At 42.2% G+C, this 18,650-nt stretch overlaps 1 protein-coding gene across 1 annotated transcript in view; it reads right to left on the bottom strand.

Moving 5' to 3' along the window:
• The window catches only part of MYO9B (myosin IXB), an 80,751-nt gene that overhangs the window by 19,176 nt on the left and 42,925 nt on the right, over positions 1-18,650 (bottom strand). Inside the window, exons 11-25 of the mRNA XM_044998515.1 lie at positions 15,554-15,675; positions 14,803-14,944; positions 14,334-14,529; positions 13,645-13,720; positions 10,802-10,891; positions 9,471-9,584; positions 8,177-8,216; positions 7,378-7,500; positions 6,185-6,265; positions 4,413-4,523; positions 3,655-3,777; positions 2,782-2,931; positions 2,526-2,692; positions 1,065-2,027; positions 264-330 (exon numbers count right to left, since the gene is read on the bottom strand). Coding sequence (XP_044854450.1) covers positions 264-330; positions 1,065-2,027; positions 2,526-2,692; positions 2,782-2,931; positions 3,655-3,777; positions 4,413-4,523; positions 6,185-6,265; positions 7,378-7,500; positions 8,177-8,216; positions 9,471-9,584; positions 10,802-10,891; positions 13,645-13,720; positions 14,334-14,529; positions 14,803-14,944; positions 15,554-15,675 — 2,565 coding nt within the window. The remainder of the gene's footprint in view (positions 1-263; positions 331-1,064; positions 2,028-2,525; positions 2,693-2,781; positions 2,932-3,654; positions 3,778-4,412; positions 4,524-6,184; positions 6,266-7,377; positions 7,501-8,176; positions 8,217-9,470; positions 9,585-10,801; positions 10,892-13,644; positions 13,721-14,333; positions 14,530-14,802; positions 14,945-15,553; positions 15,676-18,650) is intronic.

Raw genomic sequence — 18,650 nt, 5'->3', positions numbered from 1 at the left:
TGCCGTGTAATAGCTGGCACATGAAATCTTTCAGATTTAAAATTTTTATTAAAGCTAATGTTTAAAATCAAATTTACACAAATTAAGAGGGAAAGTACTGTACATCTGGGGTTATTACATAGAAATAAAGCCAAAGGTTGACTTAAAAGGAACTTGCATTTACAGTACATGCTGCAGTTCAAATATACACAAGGTCCTATGCTTCACACTCCTAATAAGGCAAGTAAGGAAAATAGAAATACACTTCTGAAGAGTGTGAATACCTGAATCATGGTGACAGACTGAGCAAGGTTAGCGATATCATCCAGCGAAGAAGTAGTCCCCTTTTTTCTATAAGATTACAAGAGTATTACTCTGCATTGAAAAACCAGATTTTATACTTTAAGAATCAAAGTTCATATTGTCAGATAGTTCAGGACAAAATCTTACTTCCCATAAAATAGTTATAACCTTCTGAGAAGTATCCTGCAGATTTAAGCATTTTTAAAAAATCCCACATGTTGATTTTTAACCTGTGTAGGAGAATCTTAATTGACACATATTATTGTAATCCACTACTCTTCCCATATATTTGCATTTAAAAGTCAAAGATTCTTTACTTTAATTTTGTCTACCATAAACATGGAGCCAATGCTGGGGATCTGAAGAGATTGGCCATTTTGGAGCCACATTTTATCCAGTGATGTAGGAAAGGAAGTTCTTTGAGAGATGCAGACAAACAGCAGATACTAATGTACTAGCTAAGACCCCAGTCCTCAAACTGGATCCACACAGTAGCACGGGATCCTTTGGAAAACCCCACTAGCTTCAAGGAAGCTCAGCAAGAGTGCGAGGTTTGATCCACATGGATCTAACTGCAGGATCAGGGCCTTGGAACCCAGGAATTTTAAAGCACAGACAGAACTTCTTTACCCCACACTGGGGCCAGGTGAACAGGTTGCCACAATACCTCCTCCCACCTCCCCACCCCGCCTTTATTTTAAATATGTTTGATAATGGATTTCTCTAAAGCCAGCTGCTGCTGACCACAGAATTGTCAAAGCAATTGGGAAAGCTGTTCTTACGCTAGTAGGGTCTGAGGGGATTGGCCAGTTCGGTTTCTTTCATCCAAAGACTGGCTCAGTACATCATTCTGACCAGCCTCTGACTGCCTCTTTCCTTTCCATTTCTCCCGCTTGTCCCTCAGTTCTCCCGGGTCATGCAGATACCTCTGAATCTGGAAAGAGGGAGGGCTGTCCAGATCTTTGTCCACCTTCGAGATTCGGTGTTTATTTTTATTTCCATAATTCTCATCTGCAGTTTGAAAGCTTCTGGTGGGAGTAAGATTCTTTTTAATGTGCAGTGAGAGATCTGATGGCCTTTCAGGACAGGTAAAGCTTTGACTGCCTTTTACTTGATTCTTTTGGTTCTCTTGAATTTTCAGTTTATCAATATCCTTATCATCTAGTATTTCCTGTTTTGATTCATTGGATTGCTTGGGAAAGGAGACATGACTGTCCAGTATTTCACCTGGGACCTGTGTGTCTGAAAGGGTTTTGTTTTCTTCCACTGGGATTCTCTCTTCCTCTGTACCTTTTGGAAGGACTGTCTTGTCTGCTGTGAATTTGTTTGGCTCTTGGACAGTTTCTGGAGTCTCTTTAGCAGAGGTTTCTTCTTCCTGACATACTAAAGACTGCTCCTCTAAGGGGAAAAGGACGTGCTTATTCTGTAATTTATTATGTTCCAGACCCCTTTGCCGGCGAGATTCCCGTTTCTCCCGACTGCTTGTGAGCTTCTCATGGCCATCTGTTATGCTCTTCTGAGAAGGAACGGCCTTTTCAGTAGCTTGGCTCAGTTTTTCATCTCGATCATTCTGAGCTTCATCTACTCCTGCTGCCATCTGTTCAACACCTTGATCCAGCTGCATTTCAGGTTTTACAGCCAACTGCTCCAATGCTAGTTCATTACCATCTTCTTGGCTTACACTATCCTCTCCCTCTTGAGCTTGTTGCATTTCCTGTTGCTTTTCCACAATCATTTGTTGAAATCTAGGTTAAAACACATTAAAGACAGGACATGTAAAGGCTTAACCCAGAAGTGGACAAGAAGCATGGCTGTGGGTTAGATATGGCTCACAGAGTACAACCAGCAGGTAACCTCAATTTTAAAGTCCCAGCATGGCTGCCTGGAGCCTTGTAGTCTCTGCAAGCCACAGCTCTATAGTATGATTAGGACATCTGCAACCTGCTCCATACTGGTGCAATCCTTGCACGCCAAGGTAGCTGCCATTGTAGCCTGCTTGGGAACTCTGGCTTAACCCGAAAACTTCAGTGCCTGGGTTGTCACATCCCAGTTTAAATCTGGCCACATGCAGCTTTTACTCTTCATTCTTAAGGGACGGTGATCAGATTGTCACCAGTTATTGGTAGAGCCAATGCACCATAATGAAGAATTCATTCCTGCAACCGTAGCAAACTAGCTCTGAAACAGCCTGAGTGGTATCTGAATTTAGGCCTGGCTGAACCACATCACTCCTTTTCTTTTACCTCTTGCGCTGTAGGTGTCCCCTGACAAGAGCCTGCACAAGGGAGATTCTCCTCCTCTGCTGATGGTAGGATTCTCTCTCCCTGTATCCTCGCCATACCGACTGAATGTAAATGGCAGCGTTAGTCCTCTCCAATGCCCTCCTAATATGGTATGAACGCCAACATGTCTAGAAGCAAGATTTCATTGGTCAGAAGCAGCCACAGAAGTGTTTTTGGTGGAGATTTGCAGCTCACACTAAAATCAAGTTGCACATACCTGCAGAGTAATGGTTGCCTGCCGCATTCTGAGAAAGTGTCTCCTTTCCAAAACCATCCGGAGCCAGCTCTGAAGGAGAACAATCTTCCTGATCACTTCTTTATGTAGCGTGTCTTGTAGCTTCTGTCTTTCAGCCTCCTTCATGAACACCTAGTCAGTGAAAAAGGTCACATGAGCATTAATCAGTACCAGACTGCTCCATCTCTTACAAGGATACACCCCAGGGATACTATACTTGGGTGTGCATATGCTTTGTTTTCAAGCTATAAGAGTATTGCATTTCCTTTTCCAAACAGCTGTGGCTGCTTCCTGCCACATAACATCTGTTCATTATATCTGATACATTAATAAGTCTTTCCATCCCATTTCCTAGTTTTCTGGGTATTAAACATAAATGGAGGACAGATAGCGACAATTCTGTCCCACACAGGGCTGGGAATATGGTTCACTTGTAAAGTCCAACATCATGAATTCTTCCTCCCATTAATCTATTTTAAATTCTGTTTTACTAACTAAACCCTCATGTTCAGATTCCACCACACACTTCTCTGAAGGCAGCACAAATCTCTTCCTAAATGGAAACACTGATCTTTGTGATAAAAGCCAGTGGTGCCCACAGGCCACAGAGCCAATGTCCTTAAAGTATAAAGGCTGTCTCTGCACCAAGTCCAGGAAACTGCCGTTAGCTGGAGGAGCTACAAGCAATTGAGATATCCTGGAGAAGACAGAGTCATATTTTTAAAACAGTTCATTTTCCTGTGGATAGGAGAAGAAAGAAATTAAAATATACGTTGTGCTGAGTCTGCATGTTTTGCTAGGGAATCCCATTAGTGTTTCTTACAGGGGGTGAAGTGGAGGACACATTTTACAGACCTTGGTCTTCCCTATTTGGTAGTTGGTTTTGTCCAGTTTCAGTTTATTCAGATGAGCCGAAATCTCTTCCTTTGAGGCTTTGGCATTTTGGGGTAGTAACACTTGAAACTGGTCTATGAAATCCTGAGCAGGTAACAAATAGAGACAGTGAGAGACCAGAGTTAGCAGACAATTCAGGAGCCTGGAGTTCTAACTAGCTCTAGCTTCCAAACCGTTGCAGGCCAAATAACTTAGCTTAATTTCAGGAAGTACTAATATCACTAATATCAATATTCCAAAATTGCACTAATATTTTTTAACCTGTAAAATGCTGGCTCCTTCCAGTTTCACATCCAAGTTAATGTTTAGTACATGGATACGTGTGTGCATCTGCCGTATCCAGAGGGTACAAGTATATTACTTTATAATGGGATAGGCCTATTTACATATACATAGCTGGGACATTAAAATTCTCTACATGCAATAAATAGAACAGCATAGATAATCCTCAAGAGCAGTTCAGATTGTGCCTTGTCAGGACAGGACCTGTCTAGGTTAATGGTACATGCTTTTAGATAGCATTTCATTGAGGTTTCAGAGATAGATTAAGTAGATATTTCCTGGCACAGAAACTGAAACTGAGTCCAAGTGGTCATCAGCAGCATATATTACACAGATACACAGGTGAAGACACTTGGGCATCTCATAAGTGGTGTGTTTTTCATAGATGCAGATGCTTCCCAAATCATACTGGTCTGATCCCACCACACTGCAAGTACCTGGAATGTATATTTGGCACTGTAACCAGATCTTCGGATTCGCACAGTCTCCAACATGCCAGTGTATCTCAACTGCTGCAACACTAATCCCTCATCAAAGAATAGCTCCCTCTGAAAGAGACACAGGGAAACAGAGACCTAAATACAGGACACATTTTACACTCTCTCTTCAAAGACAAGATCTCTTACTGAGAATTTACACTGATTTTCTGTCAGTGACTCCTTTCTCCTACTCACCTAAAGCAAGCTACCCCAAAATATTTACATTTCTTCCCTTCAGATCCACACAGCTGGAGACAGTATTCTTATGGCAGGAGTCAAAAAGTGGCACTGTTACATAGTCTTTAAAGTTCTTTTTAGCATGTGAGCAGTGTAGAATCTTTAAAGAAATGCTACAGTAGAACCTCAGAGTTACAAAGACCTCAGGAATGGAGTTTGCTGGTAACTGAAATGTTCATAACTCTGAACAAAACGTTATGGTCGTTCTTTCAAAAGTTTACAACTAAACACTGACTTAATACCGCTTTGAAACTTTACTATGCAGATGAAAAATGCTGCTTTTAATCATCTTAATTTAAATGAAACAAGCACAGAAAGTTTCCTCACCTTGTCAAATCTTTTTTTTTTTTTTTTTAAACTTTCCCTTTATTTTTTAGTAGTTTACATTTAGTACTGTACCGTATTTCCTTTTTTGGGGGGGTCTGTGCTGCTGCCTGATTGTGTACTTCCAGTTCCAAATGAGGTGTGTGGTTGACTGGTCAGTTTGTAACTCTGGTGTTCATAACTCTGAGGTTCTACTGCATACTGTTAATTTTGTGATGTAGGTTCTTTGAGGAACCTTGGAGAAGTTTGCTTTCTGCCTTAATTCCTCTAACTAGCGTTCTTGGGGCAGAATTGCTTCCTGGAAATTGGACATTGGTGTTTGGACTAGATTCCTGAATAAGCATATTACCTAATTGCAGTTTATGATCTCCTCTCTTCGGGGACTGGTGTCTACAGTGTAAATGAACAAGCTGCAATAAGAAAATACCCAGACTCCACATTGGTTTCCCTTTGGATGAGGAGAAATCAGCAACCAGCAAGACTTGGCACCTGCCACCACTCGACAGAAGAGCAACAGCACTTTACATGGCATAGCAGAAAAAATAACCAGAGTAACCAAATAATACAAAGAATTGCGTGCTTGTTACTATTCATCTTTGGATTCTTCTCGGTACTTCTGCTAGAACTAACAGCGGAGCAACTAGAGCCAAATTCCTGAGGTGCAGACATCTACCCCCAAAGAACTGTACTGAGACCCACTAATTCATTCCACACATGCCACCAAACAGCTGTCTGATGGTAACTGCATCCAATCGCTACCAACCTGAGTAGAGCTAGAACTGGTTGCCAGTCCCTTGAACCAGCCAGAACCATAATCCCCAAGGCTGCTGTGATGACACAAGTTTTATAAAAGGCCTGCTGTAGCTATTTTGACAAAAGCCATTTCTTCATGGCATCAATCAATGAATACCTCCCCACAACACACAAGATTCCCTTGCTTTCATTACATTCTCTTCAAAAACCTAAGAAAGGGCTAAGAATTATTTCATGCACTACTATCTTTTTGTCAAGTATCTGAGAAAGCACAATTTGCCTTTACACATGCTAGTTGCACGCTGCCTTAAAGCAAAGTAAAATCGAACATGTTGACAACGGTACATTGATGGGGATGCCCTATCTGTACATCCAGTAGTCAGACCAACTTAGCTCTGGGAGGCTGAGTGACCTACCTTCTCAGCATTGGAGCGGATGCAGCGGATGAAAAATGGCTCAGCTTTCCCCAGGGTCTCCAGTAATTTATTGAGGGAGTTCTGGAATGAGACATTCAATACACTCATTCTTCAAATATCACTATTTTGAGTTGCCTTTGGCAATAGCTAAGAATGTTCTTCAGCCATGTTGCTCGGACAAAAACACTCCACGCACACTGTGCTCTCACTCTCCATCAACGCACAAAGGGGTGCACACCCAGATCATACCTGGCACTTCCCATGGGGCTGCCCAGAGATCAGCGTTCATAGGATAAAGCCAGATCTAGGAACTTCACTACATGATGCCTGGTGTGATGTTGTCAACAGGGGTGGCTCTAGCTTTTTTGCTACCCCAAGGCAGGCAGGCAGGCTGCCTTTGGTAGCATGCCTGCGGGAGGTCCCCGGTCCCGCAGATTCGGCGTACCCACCGCCAAATTGCTGCTGAATCCATGGGACCAGCGGACCTCCAGCAGGCATGCCGCCGAAGGCAGCCTCACTGCTGCCCTCACGGCGACTGGCAGGGCGCCCCCCGCGGCTTGCCGCCCCAGGCACACGCTTGGAGCATTGGTGCCTGGAGCTTCCGTTGGCTGTCTACTGTGGTCACTCTGGTTGGCTCAACGGTCCTTAGTACACTGTGTGTGATGATGATGATGATATTTTGGCAATAGCAGACCTTCCTCCTCTGAGTACAATTCCCCTCTAGTCTTATGGCTAATCAAACAACAACAATTGATCTGATAGGAGGCCTTAGGTGCCACCATTTCATCTCTTTTGTGTCAGTTTTTTGCTTTCTCTGCCAGGAACATCAAGGACACCTTCACCTCTAATCCTTGAAGATACTCAAACAATGGCAAGAAAAAGGTGTTTGTGTAGCTTATTACTGACCTATCGCCTCCTACCCTATAGGTGTTGACTGCCAGAAGGTCCTATTTTTTTGGTGACACAGGACAGACCACAAGTGTCAGAAGATTGCATAAGAGCTAGAAGAATGAGCTGATCATCTATATAGAGAACTTGCAAACAGGTTTAGGAAATAAACCAGAAGTCAGATCTGTTCAGGGACAGCTCCTTAGTGGTGTGCATTCACTGCACACTCCATGGCATAGCAGTGGTTTCTGATTCTCTATGAAGGCTGAAATATCTATATATCTCCAGTTCAGATACTCATTTACCTGAAACTGTGCACTTATGCTAGGTGGTTTCTTCTTTTTGTGTAGGTGTAAGAGGGATTTTGTAGTCCGATCATGCAGAGTCATGCTTACTATAAGCTTCAGAGACTTGGAGTCCAGCAAGTTCTAGAACAGAGAAATTTGCTGTTTTCACTCAGTCAATATACATCTATATAAACTGTGATCACACTTGTTATATGGAAAATGTTGAATCCCTCAGTGAGTCTCATGATTGTTATTTTAAACCTAAATCATCCTCTTCCAAATACCGAAACCATTTCTTCTTCAAGGACAGGAAAGGAAAACACACAGCCTCCCCACAATACTTCTGTCCCTTGTGGGCTAGTCAGTGGCTCTGCACATGTGCCATCTCCTCCCGTATTGTAATGCAGGTAGGGTCCATCCACAAGTAGTCTCCCCTGCCCGGCTGCATCACAGATCACCTGTGAACTCTACTCGAGCTCCAGAGCTCTAGAATTCAGTAGGTTTACCTCAGATAATAGCATCTAGATAAGTGTGTTCCTGGCTTCTAGGAACACTGAAATGTGCTTTCTCCACATATTTAGCTATTCCATAAGCCTTCCAGTTACATACACATCGCTTTACAGAAAGAGGATTCAAGAAATATTTGTGTAACTCTTCAGATAAAAGAACAAACTGTACATATAAAGCAAACTCATCTTTTGGATGTGAAAGGGAGATGGAGATTTTTCTATATTCTAGAACAGTCTTTCCTGATGCAAGATGCATATTCATTACTTGCAAAACCCAAGACATCTTAAAATGTGCTGAATAAATTTACCTTGGGAATGATCTGCTTTTGTTTGGTACCTCTACTCTTCCTGTTAAAATATTAAAGATTGTTTAAGAAAATACATAATATGATTTTTGTTAGTTCAGTGTGTTAGCCATGCCTTGCAAATTAGACCATGCTAAGATGCAGAGCAGAAGAGAATGAGTGCAACAGCTTCAGGAGGTGTTCATGCACACACAGGAGTTCCTTATAAGTGATTAATGCAGGGAATGCAAGCCACTTTGCAAGGAGATGGTTTTGCCAATTTCCAATACCTGCAGTATTCGCAAAAAGGAAATGTTTTGTTTACAAATATAATTCACAGCTGTTAGGGAAACACTAATTGCTGCAAATGCTGTATTTGCTTTAAAAAATAAAACAAAAACAAAACACGTGCTATTAGTCTATACAACCAACTGTGCAGCCTTTGAAAGTCTCCTTATCACACTTATGCACTGCCAAAAGGCTATGCCTGCTGGTCCCAGCATCACTTTGTGAGAGCAGGGAGCTGTTCACAGCTGGACAGCACATGCCCCAACATGCCAGTTAGGAATTCTAAGGCCTGACTAATGGGATCGTCTCCAGGACTTCCTAGGCTAAGACACAAAGATACCAAATGGAATGAGGCCGTGAATTGGAAAACGAATCCCTTGGGAATGGGGCTGCATTTCACTCCCTGCTAATTCCTGCAGTGTTAACCCTTTGGTGTAAGGTATGCCCCAGATCAGCATCAGGCAATTAATATCCCATTATTATGCAACTTATTATAGATTCATTTTCATACATATATACACCTGACAGTTAAAGACACTGGATCTAGGAATGTATGTATTGTTAGCCTATGTCCTGCACTTTGGGAAACTATTCCTTTATATTTGCTTATGTTCATAGGTGCTGGAACTAGTGGGGCTGCAGCACCCACTGGCTTAAAGTGGTTTCTATCATACATGGGGTTTACAGTTTGGTTCAATGGCGCTCAGCACCCCCGCTATACAAATTGTACTTATGTTGTGAAACTTGATTTTCTGTAGTGTTCCAATAACTGATTTGTTCTATACAATTTGATGTTTAGGGGCCAGTTGGTATCAAAAGCAGAATTTAGCATTAGCTAGTGCAAAGGAAACAATGTAACATTCTCTGCAGCCACTACAGAGGAAATAGTTTGCTCACAATTTCTGTATTGTTTAAATTAATCTTAACAGAGGCTTGCTCTGTCACAAAAATAACCATTTTGTTTTGGACTGTAATAACTACTTCATTATTGTTGCACTTGCAAAGCAATACCCAGAGCACCAAAACTCACAGGAAATGGAGGTGAGGTTGCTGAAGTCGGCTGAGTGACCGAAGCAGCCTACAGGGATCTTCACCCTGCCAGGGAAGTCCTTTTATGCTCTTGATGATTTGGTCATGCAAGTCTCTAAACGATCCACAGCCAGACAAAGACAACCATGAGTGAGAAAACAAGGCGATAAAAAGAAAGTCCCATCATCCAGTATGTTCTAAACAACAGCAAGTCCATCCTAGGCTACTTTTTCCCTAAACATGAACATTTCTGGGAGAAAGTGCTGGCTTGACATATCAATTAGTGCCCCCATGTTTCAAATATCAGGGTCAAGTTATTTTCTAGGACTACTGTCCATTTGATGCACACTTTTGGGTCATCAATTCTGAATTCACTGAGGATCACAGCTTTTCACCAATAGAAGTCAACACAGTCAGCAAGTCCTTAATGAGATGTCCAAGGAAAAGTGTGCAAAAAATAGCTAGGAGCAAAATGACCCAAAAGTGGGAATTGCTCCCTTGTAGAGATATAGAATTTTAAATAGCTTAACATGTGCAAAGAAGCTATTTTGTGAGCTATTTGAATGGTCTTTAGAGACAATATTTGAGACTTTTTTTGCACTTAATCTAGCAATAAATATAAATATTTCTTTGAATAGCTTCAATATGATTGAATGTTACAGTATGTCTACTTAGCACAATGTCATGAAAAAGTAGACCAGAAAGCTAGATGTTGCAGGAGTACTTGACACTGCATCAAAGTGAAGTTTTACTTCTCCCATTTCCAGTTCAAGTTATTTTTTTAAACTCATGTTTAGCTTTTAAAAGTCAGCCTGGGATGGTCTCTAATTAGTGGTTGAATCAATCAGTTTAACCATGCACCATGCTGGGGAGTGTCACATCTTGGCAAAAAAACTTACCTTCTTTACTTTCCAGAGAGGCACAAACCAAAAATATAACAGAAGTGTAAGAAGTCACTTCTGACCATAAAATGTCATCGCCATTCTACACTGCTCAGTCAGGCAGCACCAACCATTTTTTTAAAAGGTATTCATTCATTGCTTCTAGTTCCTTTGACAGTTCTTTTCAAGAAAGCTGTTAATTTTTTTTCCATTAAAATACTAAAGGAAATGAGTGACACTATGGCCGATAGTTTTATTGGCCTACTAAGAGTTCAGCATGGACTTCAGTTGCACTTGGCTGAAAGTGTCCAATTTGCTATGAACCAGTTATTTTATGATGCTCAACACTCTCTGAGGCTTGATTTCTGCCCTGACCATGCTCAGAAGGTGCTTATGCCCAGGAATGTGCCTCCCTGGTCTCCAACTACAAAGTCTTCTCACTTCTACTTACTTCTTGCTTTCATAAAAAGCAATGATGTCTTCAAAAGCATTTATATCGAAATCCTCAGAGCAATCAAATGAGAAATCAAGCACTGAGCAGCTGCAAAAGGAACATGTATAGAACCTAAATATTGTATGGAAAGGTAAATATCCAGAGACAGAGAAATGATCAGAACCAGCTCTGTAAGGAATCTCCTTGCTCCCAACCACTTCACTGCATTTTCAGTGATCAACGCTATACTCCTAGAAACAAAGGCTATAAAAGTATGGGCACTCTTATGAATTCTTCATTTTTCAGGGTCCAACAGCAAGGGAAGGCATGTACAACACAGAAAGCAACATACAGTAATTACAGATAGAGAGTTTAGAAACTTAGTGGTAAGGCTAGGTTCAGAGTTTACGTCAGTGATACTCGGTAGCACTGTTTCTTATTAAACAACCAGGTGGAGCATCTCCATAAAAAGACTTTATATTTATAAACAATTATTTCTTACACACAGACAGATCTTTGTTATTTTCCTTCCTTTCTTTAGAACATTTCAAGTAAAACAGCATATATGAGTTTATCTGCTCCTTATTTCCAGCTGATATCTGGTATTCCAGCCAGAGGCTGGGAAATTGGATTATATCTGGATTATTACTCCAAATTGGGTACTAGTAGGAAGAGTGGATATGCTCTAGAAAGCAAAATCTTATAATTCTATAGCAGTAACAGAATGAGGGAAAGTTGACACAGAAGTGATATCTAGACAAGAGAGCGCATATAGACAGCTCCAGTTTTCTTCATAGTGCACTTTTGCAACATATTGGTATCCTATGCTGTCAAATCCCTGGGTCAAGTACTGTCTTATTTAGATATTTCTATAGCACCTTGTAGGAGAGGTGCTTAATTGAGGCCTCTAGGCCAGGGATGGGCAAACTTTTTGGCCCAAGGGCCACATCAGGGTTGCGAAACTGTATGGAGGGCTGGGTAGGGAAGCCTTTGCCTCCTCAAACAGAGTGGCCCCCCATCTGCCTACTCCCACTTCCCACCCCCTGACTGTCCCCCTTAGAACCCCTGACCCACCCAACCCCCCCTGCTCCTTGTCCCCTGACCGCCCCCTCCCAGGACCTCCTGCCCCCAGGACCCCGCCCCCTATCCAACCACCCCTGCTCCCTGTCCCTTGACTGCCCCGACCCCTATCCACACTCCCGCCCCAACAGGTCCCCCAGGACTCCCATGCCTATCAACCCCACCCCCCCGATTGCCCCCTGCTCCCTGACTGCCCCCTGAGATACCCTGCCCCTTATCCAACCCCCTCCCTCCCCGCTCCCTTACCATGACGCTCAGAGCGGCAGGACTGGCAGCTGCGCTGCCTGGCCAGAGCCAGCCGCGCTCTCTGCGCGATGAGCTGAGGCTGCAGGGGAGGGGAGACAGCAGGCAAGGGGCCATGGGCTAGCCTCCCTGGCCAGGAGCTCAAGTGCCGGGCAGGATGGTCCCACGGGCCGGATACGGCCCGGGGGCTGTAGTTTGCCCACCTCTGCTCTACGCACTACTGTAACACAAATAATTAGACTGCATGCTCAGAGGTGTAGGGACTGCATCTTCCTCAGTGTCTGGAAAGTGGCTAGCAAATGGAGGGTGCTACTGTGTATAAGTAACAAAACTCATCTAGGTTCCCTGCCCAATACTTTGGATCTTGTTTACTGGATCCTTCACCACAAGGCAACGATCCTTCTGTTCCTTTCTCCATACTGCTCTCTATGCATGCAGCTACAGTAGAACCTCAGAGTTATGAACACATGGGGAATGGAGGTTGGTTGTAACTCTGAAACATTTGTAACTCTGAACACAATGTTATGGTTGTTCTTTCAAAAGTTTACAACTGAACATTGACTTAATTCAGCTTTGAAACTTTACTATGCAGAAGAAAAATGCTGCTTTTAACCATCTTAATTTAAATGAAACAAGCAAAGAAACGGTTTCTTTATCTTGTGAAAAATTTTTTAAACTTTCCCTTTATTTATTTTTTAACATTATAGTTTACGTTTAACACAGTATTGTACTGGCCTTCCCCCCCCCGTCTCTTGCTGCTGTGTACGTCTGGTACCAAATGAATTGTGTGGTTGACCAGTCAGTTCGAAACTCTGGTGCTCGTAACTCTGAGATTCTACCATAATTCCCAATGACAGCACAGCATCCTCCCCCCTCTCCTCTTCCAAATCCCTCCTAAAACCCACTTCTTCCACAGGCCCACACACATTCATTCAACATTATTCAGGCATCTTTGGCCTCCCAACATTTTAGAAGAGGGGTAATTAAAGATAGATATTCCAAGTGAACAGCTTCTTCTGAGTCTCTCGTCACAATTTATACAGCCTAAGCATACTAAGTAGAGAGCAATTATGCCTCATATAGTGAATCTCCTATTTTTTGTACTACTTCCAATTGTTATTTGTATTAATAGGAAGAACTCAATACAACTGCCAAGATATTGAAAAAATAAATTACACCTCTACCCCGATATAACGCGACCTGATATGACACGAATTCAGATATAACGCAGTAAAGCAGTGCTGGGGGGGGGGGGGGCTGCGCACTCCGGTGGATCAAAGCAAGTTCGCTATAACATGGTTTCACCTATAACGCAGTAAGATTTTTTGGCTCCCAAGGACAGTGTTATATGGGGGTAGAGGTGTAGCTGTCAACCAAGCATGTGGATAGCGGTGACACTAGGTACTATGTGCAACATGGCCCGGCAGAGTAGGGCCCTTCCCCACAGGGCATATCAACTCTTCCCTACCATCCTTAGGATACTGCCCATTGTTCTGCGTAAATGGCTCTGATTTAGAGGCCAAGCACATGTCTCTCACCGATAAACTTTTTCTACTGGTGTATTTGCTCTCTGGAGTTCTCCCAGGGGAACCCGGGGTCCGTGACGCACCACACCTGTTGTGGAAAATAAAGGACGGTGCTCGTTAATTTTGACAAATTTATCCACACAATGGAACACACAGCATTTCAATCACAACTGCAGAAATATGCCTGAGGGTCTAAAGTATTACTCCAACTACAGCTGGCAAACTCATCTGTTCAAAAAGCTCTTAAGACTGAGTATTAATATTAAAGGTGAAACAATCTAGTTTATAAAATTGGGATCTCAGTGCGGGCTTCGGGAGCCTGACAAAATGCCATTAAATATGCAATGACAGGCAGACAATATCTGCTATGCATTAGAACTGCCTGCATCACAACTAGCTTTACAAAATATTTTATCATATTTTACACACTATTTCTAAAGCATGCACTGGTGGCAACAGACTTTCATGCTGGAAGTAGCCATAACACAGGGCTTAAAAGCAGGAATTCCTAACTTCTGAACTCAAGTTAACAACATCTATGCCCTTCTTGGCCTTGGACAAGTTATTTAAAACTGTAGGACAGTTTCCCCTTCAGCATTAAGCTTTAACACTTTCTATCCTACAATGTCTGTAAGATTGTAGCCTACAATATCTGCTTGTATTTAAAAATATTTCCAGAGTGGTTTCTCTGTGCTCAATACCTGCAGTTTTCTGGGCTCTTTGACGTCCTGCTTCTGCAAAGACAGCCATCGCTCGAATTGCTGCCCGCAGAATAGCCCAGCGGAACACAGCCACTGGGTCCATTCCTATCAGCTCCCGAACATAGGCGCTGTCACTACTTCGCAGCAAAGCAACAATATCTGGTCTCATGTAATCCATGTTCTTCTCTCGGAAATCCTGCAGAACAGAATCATCAAGCCCGAAACACTAAATCAGAAAGGATTCCCATGGAACTGTGTTTTGGCTAAGGGGATGTGTCAGCCTGAATATTTCTTAACATGGTCTTGGTCTTCACTCCAAGACTTTCACAAAAAAAACATATCCAACTCTAGTGAAACACCAAGTTTAACCCAGACCCAACAAGTTTTCTGTTTATACTGAATTGTAGGGTAGAAAAGGGAAAAGGGAAGGAAAAGGGCCTTTGGTGACTATTCAAAATCTGCTACATACCTTTATCTGATATTTAACTTTCCCTGCAAAGTGCCGGATGATAAAAGCAGGTTCCTTCACTGGTGTCCCAACAAAGAATTTGTTCTCCTCATGCTGCTGCTTGAACTTTGCAAGTAGGGTCTGGTTGGTGGCATGTGGAAAGCTAAGGACATAAAGTAGGAAACAGAGTGGGAAATGTCAGCTTCTTGCTCTCCAAGTATGAATGAAGGTAAGCCTGCTCATACAGAGAGCTGTGAGCTGGTACAGTCCAAGATGTCACTGGCAGTGACAAACTGGATAAATATGCCATACACAGGGGTAAGCAGCTTACAGTCCCGCTTTGGCACTTGGAGAGCTGAGTAACAGAGTTAACTGTTGAGCAGAAAGTAATCCAAAGCAAAGCAGAATACTGTATTTAGAAACATCTATTGTACATATAGACATTTCATACCCACCTTCCACTATCAAACTTTGTAAGGACTGGTACTAAGTAGTTACATCTTACAGCACTTTCATAATTACATTCCACAGCCATATGCTTCATACTATCTCCATAATTATACAGTGAAAACTCCAAGTTCTGTTTACTCAAGAACACCAACATACTGGCGTAATTTCTCAGAGAGGAATCCGATTTAGCTGTACACTGTACATATGAAGATCCCTCCCTCCCCTTAATCTGTTATCTACCATAACCATTAACTTCCTCTATTTATGACATTTTCCCTTATGACACACACAGCAAGTCCTGAGGAAGAAACTTGATACTTACTTGCTTTCTTCATCTAGCAGATAGAAGAGGCCAGTGGGCTTCTTGCTGATTAAGTGAATGCAGGTCACGTTATCTGTATAGTCAATATTGTGCCAAGCGATCCCTTCACTTTGATACTCCTCCTGTGCAACTCGAGAAAATTTCCATATCACCACAGCAGCCAACCCTGTCAAGCCCTGCTAACTAAACAGTGCACCCCACAGCATGGCTTCCTTAGATAGATACTGCCAGGTTCCAAGTTTGTTAGTTCATACACGGGCAGTCAGAACAAGAAAAAAAATATTTCACTTATAGATACTAAAGCATAGATTCTCTAATTAATATTTTATTTAATCTCTGTATGGTAAATTCCATATGCCAGGCAGACCAGGCCTACAAAACACTGGGGAGTGAGAGATGGAATCCATTTCTCTAAGGGCGACTGGCGGATATGTCTTGCCTGCAGTAAGCATTGCCTTGGTCCAGAAGATTTGGAGTTTTCTTTGATAAAGCTGTGCAAAGTACACCTCCACATACTTCTGTGCTAAACAACCTAGCAGTGCCAGCTCCACAATCAGCTTTAATTCGTGCTGCGGAAGCCAGAGGCAAATTGGTTTGGAGATAATACACTTACAGTTCTGAGTAATGTATTTACACACTGGTGAAAAACAGAACCATGTGTTTAAAAAGAGAGAAGCAGCAGAATGTGAAGTGGAGGTGCGTTCTACATGATGGACGTTAGAAAATGCATCCTTTTCAATTGGGTGGAACTAAATCTGTCCAATTTATCTACTCTGTGTGATTTATATGCACAACAACACACTACAAAAAAAAGGTATTTAAGTTCTATGAACAAGTCCCTACTCAAAAAGATATACAAAGAATCCCTGAGGGAACCCACGCAGACAGAGATACAGGAAATGAATTACTTAAGGATTAAAGCTGTTTGGGAAAACAGAATTAGAAAAACAAAAACAGCACATAACCTATTTACTCTGGTTAGTCTGGATAACAACCCTGTCCTAAATTACTACGCTGCTGGCTCTCTACTGTGTTTACTTATGAAATGTGTGTATTTGAGCAACTTTTTCCTTTACTTTTTTGTTTAAAGCTATTTACACACTGTTCATAAAATACATAATACAGTGCAATTCCTCCCTCGTGCAGATTGACCATAGCACAAATTATTTTGTCATGACCCAGAAAAGTTTTTGGTTTTGGTTTTTTTCTAAAGGCAGCAGCAAGAAAACAAAGAAACAACAAGCCTAAGGACACAAGACCAGATTCTAATCTTGAATGCTGCACCACACATCAAAGCACATTTAAAATCAAGTACCATGCACACACAAAGTGCTCTAGCTAATTTTATAGGACACGCAGCATGTAATTGATATGTATCCATGCAGTTAAGTACATTCTCTAACCACCATCAAGAGGGGGAAGCAATGAGAAAAACTGAATATTTTAAATACTGAATGTGTTAATGAAGACATTTAAAATGAGGAAACTGATAGTTTTTTCCCAGATTGCAGAACAGAAGATGCAGCGTACCTTATTATTGGATACTATTTCTGTTTCTGCGCTCTAGAGATTCACACTTGAAAGATTAACATTTTTTGGTTCCAGACCCAGGACCAGTTAAAGCCAGAGCACAGAAAGATAAATCTTTATTATCCCATTGAGCAAACAAATGAGACTTCTCTCGAGCACTTTACTGCAGTTAAATACAAGTTAATAAAGAAACTGGACCCACAGGAAAACAGTCAGCTAACTCCCTTTTATATAGTTAGTTTCTGAAGTTGCAGGGATTGTGGAAACACCTGTACAGAGACTTCTTGCCAGCCAAGTTGTTACAGAAAGGTTAAAGACACAGAACAGTTTACATTCTCTGTGGTAACCATAAAACACCCTCTTGCTTATATATAGTCTGATTTACTATTATTGTATATGGCTTTTGTTCTACGTTTGTTTAGAGCCTAGCATGGGGGGCGGGGGGCAGGGGGGAGGAGAAGAAGAGGGTGTGTGTGTCCTGGTCCTGGTCCATGACTAGGACTCCTAGCTGCTCTGGTAATAATAATGGCTTTTAATGCCTTCGCATCTACATGCAATGTAAACAAATTATGGACATGCTGAGAAGCATCACTTTGAATCTCCTCATTCTTATTCATTTAGAGTATCGGCCAGATTTTTTTACATTTACCAAGTACCTCGTATTTAATAAAAATATGCCAGTGCATACATGTGAATCCAGTAGCATAAATAAATGCACATTGTGACACTCCAGTGCCATATGCCCCAGACTGGTAATTTTACCCTATATGCACACACCCAAAAATATGACCCATCTATTTTAACTGCATTAAGACTAGTTCACTGCAGGATGCCCCAAGTACAAGCAACTAAATCAAAGTATTTATGAACAGATGAAATAATTTGAAACGAACCTTGACTGCTTTCCCAAACCTTTCCAAATTAATTCCCTTTTTGGCTACAGGAAGTTGATGATGTTTCAGTCCCAAAATTTGTAACTTAGGCCACGTCTATACTTACCCGCCGGGTCGACGCGGCGAGTTCGACTTCTCGGAGTTCGAACTATCGCGTCTGATCTAGTCGCGATAGTTCGAACTCCGGAAGCGCCGCGGTCGACTCCGGTACTCCACCGCGGCAGGAGGAGTTGCCGGAGTCGACCTTGGAGCCGCGGAGTTCGCTTCCGCGGCGTCTGGACGGTAAGTCATTCGAACTAGGGTAGTTCGAATTCAGCTACGTTATTCACGTAGCTGAATTCACGTACCCTAGTTCGAACCAGGGGCTGTGTGTAGACCAGGGCTGAGTTTCATTGTTATCTTGTGCTCGCCGCATCTATGTTGTATCCTGGTGTTGTAGCCCATCTTCTGTTTAGACTGAGCTCTTGAGGCAGGAGCTGTCTTTGTTGTGCATGTACAGTGCCTGGTACAATGGGACCCTGGGACCCGAATGGGGCCTCGACCATAATACAAACACACTCCACAAAATAAACTAGGACCTGAAACAGGATTTTTAACAAAGTACTTTCACAACTAGAATGTTACAGCATAAGCTTTTTGGAGAGGGGATACTTTTAATTTTCTGCAATGGTTAG

The sequence above is a fragment of the Mauremys mutica genome, chromosome 24 (assembly GCF_020497125.1).
Source record: "Mauremys mutica isolate MM-2020 ecotype Southern chromosome 24, ASM2049712v1, whole genome shotgun sequence".
Taxonomy (NCBI): Eukaryota; Metazoa; Chordata; order Testudines; family Geoemydidae; genus Mauremys; species Mauremys mutica.
The sequence above is the reverse complement of the archived record's forward strand: the minus strand, read 5'-3'. Positions and strand labels throughout refer to the sequence as shown.